The following is a 13,034-nucleotide window of genomic DNA, read 5'->3' as shown; positions in this document are numbered from 1 at the left end:
TAGAGAAAGCACAACATTCTATTTCCTCGCTCCCTCCCCGCTCATCACCCTAGCCTTTGCCCGCCAAACCGTCGGGCAAGCCGCTCCTCCTCCTCATCGCTACCCTCCTCGTCCTCCTCATCCTCCGCCGCATGCTCGTGATCGCTCTCGACCATGTCGTCCTCCCCATCTCCCAAAGCGACGAGACGGTCGTTGATGAAGACTGCGCGCTCGATGCGCTGTGATCGTAGCTCGACCACTTCGGGCGTGTCGTTGTCGAGGAGTTCCAGGTCGCAGTAGGTCGCTTCCAGCTGAGGATTCGAAGGCGTCAGCGAGAGAGCGCCGAGCGGGAGCCGCAACGAACGCACCCGTCGGAGCAAGCGAAGCTCGAGCTTGCGCCGTCGGGCGGATTGCGGCGCACGAAGAATCGAAGCGTAGGCGTTCTCGAAGAGGGCGGCAGCTGCAGGAAAGATTGAGGTCGGTATGGCCACCCTCGGCGACTATCTCCGGCGCTCGAGGTACACCTAGCGGATCTGCGGAGGGGAAGCAACGCACCTCGAATGAGAACCTGCCTCGTTTCCCGCACGAGGTCGTTCTCCGGCACCTCGGCAGCATCCCCATTCTCCTCGTCGTCCGCGCCCGGCACTTCTCGCCCTTCTTCCCGCTTCCGTCGCTCCTCCTGGAACCCTGCTGCTGTCCGGCCGAGATACAGCGCACCGATCGCATCAATCATCGTCCGCGCCAACCCGAGCAAGACGTTGCCCTGCGTCCGCTCGAACGGCGCGATCTTCCTCAACGTCCGCTCGACGACTTTTTTGACCTCCTTCCGCTCGGCATTGCTGATCTTCGGGTCTTGCAGCTTCTGAGCGGACGAACTGGCCACGTCAACGAGACGAGTCGCGGACATCGACGCCGAGACGAAGCGGACGTCGGCAACGTGTGTCGCCCAGGCCAGTCGACGCTCCCATGCGGCCGGAGAGGTCGTGTAGGGAAGGAGGGAGGCGATGTCGCGGATGAGACGAGCGGTACCCATGACGGTGCTCGCTTCGGCATGTGTCATGTCTTCCGGCGACGAGAGGGGGTTGACGGGCGTAAAGAGGGCTGCGAAACGAGAACGTTAGGGGAGGCACGACACCTGAACAAGAACAAACGGCTCACCCTGGACGTTGCGCTTGCAAGCGAGGTCGAGAAGGTCGGCAAGCGCCTCCTCCTTGACGACCGTCTGACCCTTCTCGTCGATTAAGCTTGCGAATGCGAGTGTCGCCTGCGTCTTGGCCCATTCGGCGAGCATCTCGGCTGCCCAAGGGTGGACCATCGGGAGGTCAAGCGCTCCGCCGTGTCGTTTCGAGTCTTGCGGGCGGGTCACGCTCGGCGTCGACTCGAGCACAGGCGGAGGCGGGATGCATCCAAGCAACTCGGCAGCTCGTTGGTAGTGCACGAGCGCCTCGTCGAGTTTCGCCGGCAACGCAGTCGGCTTTGTCCCGTCGAACTCGCCTATCCGACCCAGTGCCCACGCCAGGCAGAACTCGCCTCGTGCCTCGTCCTCTGCGGTGCATTTCCCACCCGCCAGCCTCGTCTTCCACTCCTGACCCGCCTCGACGACCTGCTGGAGAGCAACCCGCACCTGCTCCGCGTTCGGCCCCGCTGATCCCTGGGCGAGCTCGGCGCGCAATGCAGACGAGTGTAGGAGACTATCCGCCTGTCTGCGCAGCTGCACGAGCTGCCTGAGCGGCGGCGGGAGGTTCTCCCCGCCCTGCTGAGATATTGAGATAGGTGTCGAGTTCATCGGCAGGGACGGCGAGGGTGTAGGGGTATCCCGTGCAGCTGTACACGTCTAGCACGATTACAGCGAGCGCGGTCCAGCTGGAAGCGAGCAGCCACAGCGAGTTGTCCTGCGGTAACCCTTCTCTCGCCGCGTACACTTCCCTCTGCTTGCTCAGACGGCTGCAGAGCGATGGCTAGCAGGTCGAGGGCAGGCTCGCGACCAGCTACAGCGCGCACCGTCGCCACCAGCTACGAAGGAGCCGCGTCCTGGGTCCTCGCCATTCTCCCAGGTCGAGGGACGGGCAGGGATGTCGGCGTCGTCGCGCTCGACAAGGAGGATGGCCAGGTTGTCGTGACGCAGGTACGTACAAGGCCATATCGTAGACCGAGCGAGGCTGATCAGGCCCGTCGTCGCCCAGTTCACCGACTCGACGACCTGGGTCAAGACCCTTCATCTCTGCAGGAACAAGCCGCCCGACGTGATTCTCCTTCCGCAGAGCGCTCTCGCTACTCCTCGCTATGCCCTCGCTGCCGAGAGCGAGGCGAACGAAGCTGCCGGCAGCGCAAGTCCCGAGGCCGCCATGCTGGTCAAGGGTTTGCAGACCGAGTTCAAGGACGTCCCGTTGATCGGCGTCGCACGCAAGTACTGGAACGAGCAGGCGAGTTCCTCGCTAGGCGCGGAGGAAGCACGCACTGACGCCGTACCGACTCGCGCTTGCGCAGGCTGGTCTGCTCAGTCTTTTCGTCGAACTTGCCATGTCGACCGCTCATCCGCACCTCGCGCAGGCTTCGAATTCCTGACGCAGCTCATTGTGCACGATGAAGACCGCCTCGGCGTGCTCACCGCCTGCAAGCCCAAGTACTACGCCCTGTCTGCCATCTGCGCGCTTTTCAAGTACCTCGAGACGAGCTACTCGCTCTCCTTCGCTCCGAAGACTCTCAAGATCGGCTACTCTGCGCTTGAAGGCACATGCTTGATCGACGCCGACTCGGTCAAGAATCTCGAGCTCGTCTCCAATGTGCGCCGCCCAAGCACGATGCCTCGACAACGAGTCGTACTGACTGACACATCCTTGACGGCAGATGCTGAACAAGAACAGCAAGCAACACCTGCTCGGAATGCTTGACAAGTGCTGCACTGCGATGGGGACGCGTCACGTACGCCCCGATAGCCCGACTCTCGCACGCGGTCTAACCTGCTCGCTTTTAGCTTCGCTCGAATATCCTCAGCCCGCTTACCGAACCAAGCGTCATCGACGCTCGCCTCGATACTGTCGGCCTTCTCGCCAGAACGCCAGGCGAACTTTGCTGATCCGCGAGTAACAGGTCGAAGAACTTGTCAAGTCGGAAGAACGCCTTCGCGCGATCCGCAAAGCTCTCGAGCAGTACGCTACCGTACTCTGTGGCTGAGTGCCGTGGGGTGATACTGACTGCTTCTCCGCCGCAGGCTCAAGTCGGTCGACCTCGACAAGATCGTCTCCCGCCTCCTCGCCGCCGAGAAGCGCCCATCTACCGGCACTCGCTCCACCTCCCGCGGCTCCATCTTCCCCTCCTTTCAATCCAGCACCGACCCCTCCAGCCAGATCGCCTCCAAGCTCGACTACCTCCTTTCGCTGCGCAACTTCCTCTCGACCCTTCCGACCCTCCGCTCGAGCGTCGAGAACAGCGACTCGATCATCCTCATGCAGGTCGAGAAGGTTCTACAGGATGACAGGCTCGAGCAGATCAGGGCGGTGATTGAGGAGAACGTCAATCCCGACATCTGGAAGAAGGGCGATGAGAAGAGGTCGAGCGGCAGGGACGCGAATGGCGGCAGGCATGCGCGTCTCTTCGCCATCAAGGCCGAGAAGAAGCGACTGTGCGTCCGTCATCGCCCGCCTAGTACGTCGGCTTACTGACAGCTCGCGCGCTCGCAGGCTGGACGTCGCTCGCGAGACCTGGCGCGAGAACACATCCGACGTCAACGACCTGTGCGACACGCTGCGTGACAAGTATGGCCTCGAAGGCTTGGCGTTGGTGCAGGGCGGCAAGGGCTCGGCGTACGTCTTCCAGCTGACCAAGGAGGAGTGGGAGGAGAAGAAGGGGGAGATCGGCAAGGCTTTCACGAACGTGGTGCGCTTCGCGAATCGACCCCATTCGACCGCATGCTAACTATTGCTCGCTCGCAGAACGTCCTGAAGAAGCGCGTCGAGTTCTCGTCGCTCGACCTCCAGAAGCGCAACGCACGCCTGCAAGAGTCGGAACAGGAGATTTACCTCATGTCGTGCGTGTCGCTCGTCGTCCTTATCTGATCAGCGTGCTGAACTTGCGCATGACAGGGAGGAGATCCTCGAGGAGATGTTCCAGGAGATTCGTGGCTGCGTTGCCTGCCTCTACAAGTGCTCCGAAGCGATCGCTCTCCTCGACATGCTCGCGGCGTGCGTAGTTTTCTCGACTCCCTGTGACACTGTAAGCTGACGACTTCAATGATAGCTTCGCCGACCTGTCAGCAAAGGAGGACTACGGTGAGTTGGTCTCAAGGCTCTCCTCCTTCGCGCCAACTGACCAAGTCGTTCAGTCCGCCCCGAGTGGACCGACACGCTCGCGATTAAGGCTGGTCGTCACCCGCTTCACGAGCAGTTCCGCCTGTCGGACGGATCCTTCGTGCCAAAGTGCGTCGCGCCCGCTTCTTCCGCCTTTCCCTCCGCTCACGCTTCACCTCGCGCAGCGACACCTACGCCAGCGACGCGGCCTCCTTCCAGCTCATCAACGGTCCCAACATGTCAGGCAAGTCGACACTCCTCCGCCAGATCGCCCTGCTGCACGTCATGGCCCAAATCGGCTGCTTCGTCCCTGCGGCCTACGCGTCCTTCCGGCCTATCTCGGCTCTCCTTACGCGCCTCTCGAACGACGATAACCTCGAGTCGAGCTTGTCGACGTTCGCGAGCGAGATGGCTACTATGAGCATGATTTTGGCCGCCCTCCAAGCGCACGAGGGAAGGAGGTGTTTGGTCATCGTTGACGAGCTCGGGAGGGGCACGAGTCCGGAGGAGGGGGTCGGGATTGCCTTCGCCATCGCGGAAGAGATCATCAGGAGCAAGGTTCGTTCGCCATCTCGCTTGCGGGCACTCGTCCGATCTTTCGCTCACCCCGCATCCTGCCAGGCCTTCTGCTTCTTCGCGACGCACTTCAAGGTGAGCTACAACCTCTGGGTCTGCATACTGGCTTGAGCTGACTCGGCGTCTTGCAGGAACTCTCGATCGCCCTTCCATCCCGCTATCCGAACGTCGTTGCCCTCCACCTCGAGACCGATGTGAGCCCTTCTCGATTCATGGCGACTCATCAATCTGACGATCCTCGCCGCAGGTCGACGAGAAGCAGCCCGACTTCAGCTTGACTTTCCTGCACAAAGTCCGCGACGGCGCGACTCCGCACACGCACTACGGTCCGTCCGCCCTCCCAAACCTCTCCAGAATCCCTCACTCAGAATCCGCGAGGTGATGCAGGCCTCGAGCTCGCAAAAGCCGTCAAGCTTCCCTCGCCCGTCCTGTACAAAGCGCGTCTCGTCTCGCTCACGCTCGAGTCGCTCGCCGAAGACGGTCGCAAGCGCTCGAGCGAGGGGAAACTCGTGAGGAGGCGGAGGGGGCTGCTTGAGGTGCGTTCTTAACTTCGCCTCTCTCGTGCGAGGGGAAACGCTGATGAGTGAGGGAGACAGCTCAAGACCCGCTTGCGCGAGATCGCGACGGGCAAGACGGACGATGCGGGAGTCCTTCTTGCTCAGCTCAGGCAGCTGCAGAAGGAGACGATCGAGATGCTCGACGAGACGATGGACGCTGCGCAGGATGTCGATGTCGATGTCGAGGCGGAGGCGAGCAAGACGGAGGACGCTGAAGAGATTGAGGAGGTCATCCCGAGCGCCGCCGGCTGGAGGGTGACGGAGATCAAGCCGGAGGACCTTTCGCTGGCGGGAACTGCTGAGGAGGGAACGGTCGACGAGGAGGACGAGGAGGACATGCTTCCCTTCGACTGACGGCGCGAGTCGCCTGCTGTGTCGCTTGTTGTTGTCGGTCGCTTGTGCATGACAGTGTTTGCCTAGATCTGCGTTGTTGGCGGTGTGAGCGAGCGAGAACTGCGAGGTTGCGAAGGTCAGGAGGGAAGACGTCGCCTCGCTCACTCGTCTCGCGCCTGGTCTCTATCCTAAATCTTCTGCGACTCTAGAAGCAGTTCGCAGTATTCCACAACCCTTGCAAGCCCGTCAAAGTCGAGTTCACTTGTTGTTTGCCTGCTCGTCGCGTTCGCACGCGCGGTTGCGAACGTCTCGCTCGTCCTCACACCGCTTGCACCTCTTCCTCGCCGCTGTGCACGCTAGAGACTGTCGCTTGGAAGTACTCCAACACCCTGAACGACCCAGCGAACCGCCCTCGCTTTCCCACTCCCTCCTCACCCACTCCCGCCGCGTCCTCATCTTCGCGCGTCCCTCGCCCTCGCAGTGGCTCGCACGGGCACGATGGAGGTCCCAGCATCACCCACGGGCGACTCGACGTCCCCGTCACGCATCGCAACCTCGCCACAGCCCGACACTGACGCCTCTCGCGCCCCTCAAACCGAGACGCGTCTCACACCTGCGACGGGCGCACCTGCGCGAGCGCGACCGGTCAAGCAGTATGGGAGGAAGAAGGAGGAGCAGCAGCCTATCGAGGCGGGGGAGGCACCGGCGCGTCCGCTCGAACGAAGGTCCACAGAGGTCATTCCTGAAACCGACTTTCCCATGGAGCGGACAGAGTCGCCTGAGCGGGAAGAGGAGGACAAGACGTCGCCCGTCAGGAGGGGGTTCATGACGAGCTCGCCAAGTTCGAGGCGCGCCGAGCACTCGACTGACCCGACAAGCGAAGACGAGGGGTCGCCTGTCAAGGCGAAGCCGACTCGCCATGCCGTCTCGTTCAAGGACGGCCTCGATGCACTTTTGGCGTCCTCCGACGCCGAAGACGTGTCGGAAGCGGGCGGTGACGACGAGGCGGACGACCCCTTGGCCGCCTTTGTCCGCGGGAAGAACATCCAAGCTCTCCTCGCCGAAGTCGACGACGAGTTCGACAACGCGGAACTCAATTGCACGCCTCTCGCCAAGCTTCCCACCGTTCCCGACCACATCAAGCTACAGACGTCCTCCTCGCTACCGACTCTCACGCCTTCCACCCTCTCACCTTCGAAGACGTCCACAGTCAGGCGCGCCAACTCGCCTTCGTCGCCTTCGCACGCGCTGGACGGGATTGAGGACATCCTCGGCTCACTTGAGAGCGAAGAAGTCTTGCCGACAGCTCAGCGAGGGAAGAAGGCTCGCCGGGTTATTGACTCGGACGAGGACGAGGACGATGAGGAGGCGCCAACGGCTAAGTCGAAGCATCGCTCTGCCGTACCCGACTCGTCAGACGCCGAGCAAGACGAGCCAGCCGCGCCTTCGACCTCGACCTCGACCTCGGCCAAGCCCGCTTCGACAGCCCTATCAGCTCGGGACCGCTTGCTCGCTCTCGCATCGAAGAAGCGGACGGAGAAGGAGGCCAAGGATGCGAGTTTGAGGAAGAAAACGGTTTCGCCTGCGCCGAAGGAGGACGAGGATGATCTGATCTTGAGTGAAGAGGAGCGTGAGAGGGGAAAGAAGGGAAAGAAGGCGACGCAGCGTAAAAGTTCGAAGCTCAAGGTGCGTTTCGCTCGCCGCCTTCTCGTTCGTCGTGCCGTGGCTGATAGTGGCCAACCTCCCGCAGCCGCTGTCGAAGAAGGAGGAGGCCGAGATGCAGAAGATGACCGAGGCGATCAAGCGACGTGCGTTTCACTCCTCCATGCGACATCACGGCGCATGAACTGACAGCACATCGACCCCGCAGAGCAAGAGGCGCACCTCGCTCCTTCGCACAAAGCCGCCCCTTCGGTCGCCGATATCTTCAAGCGCACTCGCCAGCTCTCGCCTCCTCCAGCCCCGATCAACCGCATCCGCAACGCATCAGTCGCACCCCTCTCTGCCCTCACCCTCTCCTCCTCCGACAGCGACGCGATCGTCACCTCTTCGCCTTCTCACATTCCCGCAACTCCGCAACCTGGTCCTGCGGGCCTCTCGCTCAAAGCGCTTGGCAAGCAGTGCGCGACCTCGCCTATCGACGATGCGGACATGGCGACGCCTGTTCCGCATCGCGTGCGCATGCCGAAGCCTCCGCCTGGCTGGGGAGTCAAGAAGGTTGAGCCTGTCGCTGCGGAGGAGGACGACGAGGAAGAGCTCCTCTCGCTTGACGAGATGAACCGGCGGGCGGACGAGAAGCGCAAGAAGGAGGAGAAGGCGAAGCGGTTGCGGGAGGCGAAGATGGCTGCGCTCCGAGCGGCGAAGGAGCAGGCCCAGCGTCAGCAGGCGGAAGACTCGGACTCGGATCTCGACATTGAGGGTGCGCCTGGCGCATCTAAGAAGAAGAAGGCGGTCGGCAGGAAGGTCGACCCGCGCCACTTGTCTGCTCAGACGCCCGTTCGACCCAAGAGCGAGGCTCTTCGCGTCCTCGCACGCTTCGGCGGCGTCAACCTCGCTCACCCGCCTTCTGACGACGCCGACCCGAGCGAGAGCCAGCTCGTCACCGCAGCCAAGACGTTCGGCTCGCACCTCGACCCGAAGAACGAATACCGCCCATCGCCTGCCAAGCGGACTTCTCGTCGTGCTGCTACTGCCGCTCCGCCCACCATCACCCTCGACGTCCTTGGCGAAGGCTTGCTAAAGAAGAACGCGATCTACAACGTCAAGCTACGCACGATGAAGCAGACCAAGTACCGACAGAAGCAGCTCGAGGAGCAGGCTCGACCGGCGGAGCAGCCTCAGATCGCCTCAGTGAACGTCAAGGAAATCCTCGAGAAAAAGCAGAAGCAGGCGGAGGAGGATGAGGAGATGGAGGATGCGGAGGACGGTGACTACCGGGAGGACGGCGCTGACGCGGAGGAGGCCTACGACTCGGCTGCGGGCGCCTCCGACAGCGACGATCCCTTCGGCGGTCACGACTCGGACGCACCTATGCAGCCGACGCGATCGCGCAATACCGGCGTCGGCGATGCCGAGGAGGACGAGGGCGAGATTGACAGCGAGGGCGAGCCCGTCATGCCTCGCTCGTCGCAGAACTCGGAGCGCTTGCGGGGCGCGCTGCTCGACGAAGATGACGAAGAGGAGGAGGCGCCGGTCGGTGCAGCGGACGAGGAGAGCGAGATGCCACCTCCTGCGGCGACACGACGGACGGTCAAGGTCCGCATCATGGATGATGACGACTCGCAAGACGCAATCGCCGAGCCTGCGCCGACTGAAGTCGTCACGACTGCAGCACCGCCAAAGGAGCCGAAGACGCCGGCAGGAGGACGCTTCGCCTTGGGCGGCTTGCTCGGCGACGCAGGCGATGCTGGCGGTTTCTCGCAGTTCTTTGACTCGCAGTTCTCGCAAGGCGGTGACGATGAGGTCAGTCCTTTCGTGCGACTTCTCACGGTCCTTCGCTGACTGGCGTCTCAAGGAACAGGGCGACGGCTTCCTCCGACCGAAAGACGGCGACTTCGACGCCCCTGCACCTACGATGTTCGCTGCGCAGCCGCTCATCAGTACTGCCGAACGAGCTGCCGACGCTGCCCGCCTCGAAGCTCGTGGAGGGTTCAACGACTTCGAGCCCGGCACGCCTCGTGAAGCGCCCGCACCCCGGCAGTATATCAATGACAAGGGGTGAGAGATCGGCATCGTACTACCGCTCCGAGTGGCGACTGACTCGCTCGCGTTCGCAGCTTCCTCACCCAGACTCGCCCCGCCAACCTCTTCGACTCGCCTTCCGACTCACCCATGCAGTTCTACCGCAACTCGCTCTCGACGCGCGACTCGCAGTCGCAGGCTCTCGACGAGACCCAGGTCGCGACGGCGCAGACGCCGACGCAGGCTCCTCGCGATTCAACCAAGTTGCGTCGCACGAACGCGCTCGTCGCCTTCGACAGCATGACCGACATCGCTCCAACCGAAGTCCAGCTTGCTCCGACCGAGAACGTCGGCTCGCGCTCGACGGATGACCAGACCGTCGAGACGCAGGAAACGCAGGACGCGATGCCTTCAGCCGCTCAGCCTACGCTCGCCTCGACAAAAAACGCTTTCGACCTCTTGCGCGCTGGTGCAGCGCAAGACCCTGACACTGTGGCGCCTGCTCTGCCGAAACGCCGCGAGCGCAACCAGTTCGTCGACGCCGAGGCAAACCTTTCCGACGAGGAAGAAGCGCTTGGGCTGGGCGGAGTCAGCGGCGACGAAGACGAGGATGGCCACGACGCCGAGCTCGAGTCGCTCGTCGACAACGAGGAGGTTGACCGCGAGATCCAGGACGAGCAGGATCGCCTTGCGGCTGAGCGCTATGCGTGAGTCTCGCTTCTTCCGCTCTCTGGAAGCGGTGACTGACCATCTCGCAATGCAGCGAGGACCAGGCGAAGGCTGACGAGGCGGCTCAGCTGCGAGCTCAGCGCATTGTCGACGGAAAGGAGCGCCAGAAGCGCAAGGGCTACCTCTCCGACGACGACTTTGACGACGACTACATCAACAACCGGCGACCCCGCGAGAAGCGACAGCGTGTCGAGGACATGACGACCGCCCAGCTCAGTGCGTGCTGACGGGCGCTTTTTTGCTGGCAGTCGCTGACATGGCCATCCGCTCGCAGAGGAGAACGAGGAGACCCAGGCTTTCGGCACCACGCTTGAGACCGCCTGCGTCCCGACCGCCAAGCCTGGCGAGTACAACTTCCTCGAAGCGCAGGAGCAGTCGGAAGGGGAAGACGACGACCGCGACGAGGGGGAGGGCGGCATTGTCGATGTCTTCGGCCGGAAGGAGTCGCCTGTGCCGGTTCGCAGCATTCACGAGGCGCGGGCGATGGCAATCCAAATGCAGAAGGAGAAGTACGGCGGTGGGGAGGACATGCTTGCCATGGAGGTCGAGGAGGAAGAGCGGTTCCTGCGGGGATTCTCGCCGGACGTCGGCTCGAGCTCGCCTGTTGCGCCACTCAAGCTCAACAACCGCGTCACGGCCAAGCTCTCTACGACCACCGTCGTTCAGGCGACGCGGACGGACGACTATGACGAGCTGGATGTGCGTTGCCGCTCACCTCTCTCGACTGGGTGCCTAGCTGACCTGTCCTTCCTTTGCAGTCTCAATACTCCCTCGTCCGCATCGAGTCGGCGCAGCTCAGCATCCAGTACAAGGCGAGCGATGACTTGCATGTGGCGGGCGTCAACGGGAGCCGCGGCGGTCAGGCCATGTGCGTCTCGTCCTTCTCTTCCGCTTCTTCGCTAGCTGACGGCAAGTCAATGGCAGCACGAGCTTCAAGCAGAACCGTGCAAAGCTCGCGGCGAAAGCTGACGGCGGTGTCGCAAGCAAGACGAAGGCGCTCGGTCCGAGGGCGAGCAGGTTGGCAGACATCCGCAGGGGCGGATTTGCATAGATTGGCGGGCTTCTAGCGTTTCTTTCGTAATTCTGCAGGTCTCGTCCCGTCTGTTGTCTTCACAACGCATCTTATTGCCTCGTCCATCTACTCGTCTCGTGCTACTCGCTTCAGCTCGTCTCTCAGCGCCGACCGCCAAACTCGCGGCATCCCCTTCTCAATGATACCGTTGTCTCGCGTCACGTCCTTGCCGAGCTCTTCCAACAGCTCGTCGAGCGCGCCATTCTCCCTCGACGCGATGTACCGTAACTGTTGCGGCGAGTCGACCTCGATCGAAGGTCGGGCGAAGAGGTGGACGTGCTTCTCGATGGGGAACGGGCAGGAGAGCGAGCGGAGGAAGTCGGCGAGGTCGCTCGGAATTTCAGGACGTTTTGGGTCGGCAGTCTTGCCGCTTTCGTGCACGTCTTGCGCTGCAGCGTTCCCTGTCGCTTCTGTTGGAGTAGCAGGTCCGACTTGGATCTGTCGAGAGCTGCGTCAGTACGAGACTGGGAAGCGAGATGAGCCGCGACGCACCGCCGGCTTGACATCCTCGCCCTCGGAATCCGAGTCGCACAAGTCGATGACAACCACCTTTTTCTCCTTCGGTGCCGCCTCCGCACGGTCATCTTCTATTCGCGGTGTCTTGCGCTCGGGCTATGTGCAAGACGCGGGTAAGCTGATGAGCTGGTTCGAAAGCATGCCCGACTTACTTGGCCCAACGGTTCCGGGGCTGCTTCACGCTTAATGCGAGCGACTGGCGACGTCGCTGACGGAGATTGGTATGCGACTGGCGTCGGCGTCGGAAGGTCTTGTCGCGGAGGAGTGCGCTTCGGCGGCGTGACAGGCGGAGTCCGCAGGATGAACGTATCATGTGAGCGCTTCATCTGAGCAAGAGCTGCCGCATGCTGTAAGGCAAAGAGTCAGTGGCGTACTACGCTGATAAGATGGCGTGAGGCCTCACCTCATTCTGCGTGAACAGCGAAAGTTTTTCCTTCGCCGCCTCGACTAAGTCGTCAAAAGACGCCTTCCCGAACATCTTCTCCCAGGTATCGAGAATCATGTTCTGCTCGCCGAAGGCAGCGTCGAGCTCCCAGCGAGTCGGTGGATCGACAGAGGTGACCCGGAACGACCACGACTTCTTGATGTGGTCGAGGCGGTCAAGGGCCCTGTCCCGCACCTCCGCTTTGCGCTTCTTCAGATCCGTCTCCTCTTCCAGCTTGTGAAGCATTCGGTCCAGGTAGCCCAGACGAGCCTCGTGGTTATGCTGAGTGTTAACCCGCGTTACCACCGTCCTGGGGATGCCCTCGACGACTCGGGGCTCGAGGACCACGCGGAAAGTGCAAGGTGGTGGTGCAGTCGAGTCTTTGTCCTCGTAGCAGCAGCCGAAGTGGAAAGGCCGCCCGCGGCCCAGTCGGTTCCAGTGAGAGTGCTCGGTTGGAAGCGGGAGATCCTCGACGGGAAAGCCTTCGTCGACTGCGAGAGCGCGTCAGCTAGGAACGCAGCATGCGCATGGTGGTCCACGCACTTCCCAGCTGCATCAGCTTGATGCGTACGAGGTCGTACTCGTCGTATCCAGGCCAGACAGACCCAAGGATGAACGAAAGCGGTGGTGGGGCGTCTGCGGCCATGACGGATAGGCGACGATGCAGCGTGTGGCAGCAGGCGCAAAGGAGACAGGCGAAATCGCGAGAAGCGGGAGGACTTGAGGAAGGAAGATGCGGGACGAGCAGGAGACGCGACGCGCTCAGTTCGCACGAAGCGACGCCCGGGGGCCTAATCAGTTCCCGCGAGCTCTGCGCCCCGTTCAGACTAAGTTATGCCCTCCTTTGGCGATAGAAAGAAACTCGTAAGCGCGAGAACGCC

At 62.3% G+C, this 13,034-nt stretch overlaps 4 protein-coding genes across 4 annotated transcripts; 2 read left to right on the top strand and 2 right to left on the bottom strand.

Annotated features, from left to right (window-relative positions):
* Window positions 1-44: 44 nt before the first annotated feature.
* RHTO_02438 (uncharacterized protein) lies at window positions 45-1,765 on the bottom strand (the record flags this gene model as incomplete). The annotated part of the gene is made up of 4 exons (XM_016416113.1): window positions 45-290; window positions 348-439; window positions 535-1,080; window positions 1,138-1,765. 4 exons carry the CDS (start codon window positions 1,763-1,765, stop codon window positions 45-47), a joined length of 1,512 nt encoding a protein of 503 aa, XP_016271941.1.
* Window positions 1,766-1,933: 168 nt separating this feature from the next.
* Window positions 1,934-5,752, top strand: RHTO_02437 (DNA mismatch repair protein MSH4; the record flags this gene model as incomplete). The annotated part of the gene is made up of 18 exons (XM_016416112.1): window positions 1,934-2,104; window positions 2,163-2,406; window positions 2,530-2,762; window positions 2,827-2,901; window positions 2,954-3,016; window positions 3,070-3,128; window positions 3,191-3,601; window positions 3,660-3,855; window positions 3,912-4,006; window positions 4,062-4,160; window positions 4,216-4,247; window positions 4,301-4,394; window positions 4,451-4,823; window positions 4,887-4,916; window positions 4,973-5,035; window positions 5,089-5,167; window positions 5,229-5,377; window positions 5,438-5,752. 18 exons carry the CDS (start codon window positions 1,934-1,936, stop codon window positions 5,750-5,752), a joined length of 2,781 nt encoding a protein of 926 aa, XP_016271940.1.
* A 477-nt stretch (window positions 5,753-6,229) lies between these two features.
* Window positions 6,230-11,192, top strand: RHTO_02436 (uncharacterized protein; the record flags this gene model as incomplete). The annotated part of the gene is made up of 9 exons (XM_016416111.1): window positions 6,230-7,417; window positions 7,482-7,539; window positions 7,602-9,193; window positions 9,252-9,448; window positions 9,508-10,119; window positions 10,176-10,357; window positions 10,416-10,840; window positions 10,900-11,009; window positions 11,066-11,192. 9 exons carry the CDS (start codon window positions 6,230-6,232, stop codon window positions 11,190-11,192), a joined length of 4,491 nt encoding a protein of 1,496 aa, XP_016271939.1.
* Window positions 11,193-11,279: 87 nt separating this feature from the next.
* Window positions 11,280-12,799, bottom strand: RHTO_02435 (uncharacterized protein; the record flags this gene model as incomplete). Its single annotated transcript, XM_016416110.1, has 5 exons — window positions 11,280-11,651; window positions 11,706-11,825; window positions 11,882-12,076; window positions 12,133-12,644; window positions 12,697-12,799. The coding sequence occupies 5 exons, from the start codon at window positions 12,797-12,799 to the stop codon at window positions 11,280-11,282; spliced, it is 1,302 nt and encodes a 433-aa protein (XP_016271938.1).
* Between the last annotated feature and the right edge of the window lie 235 nt (window positions 12,800-13,034).

The sequence above is a fragment of the Rhodotorula toruloides genome (genome assembly GCF_000320785.1).
Source record: "Rhodotorula toruloides NP11 unplaced genomic scaffold Scaffold18, whole genome shotgun sequence".
NCBI classification, from domain to species: Eukaryota; Fungi; Basidiomycota; class Microbotryomycetes; order Sporidiobolales; family Sporidiobolaceae; genus Rhodotorula; species Rhodotorula toruloides.
The sequence above is the reverse complement of the archived record's forward strand: the minus strand, read 5'-3'. Positions and strand labels throughout refer to the sequence as shown.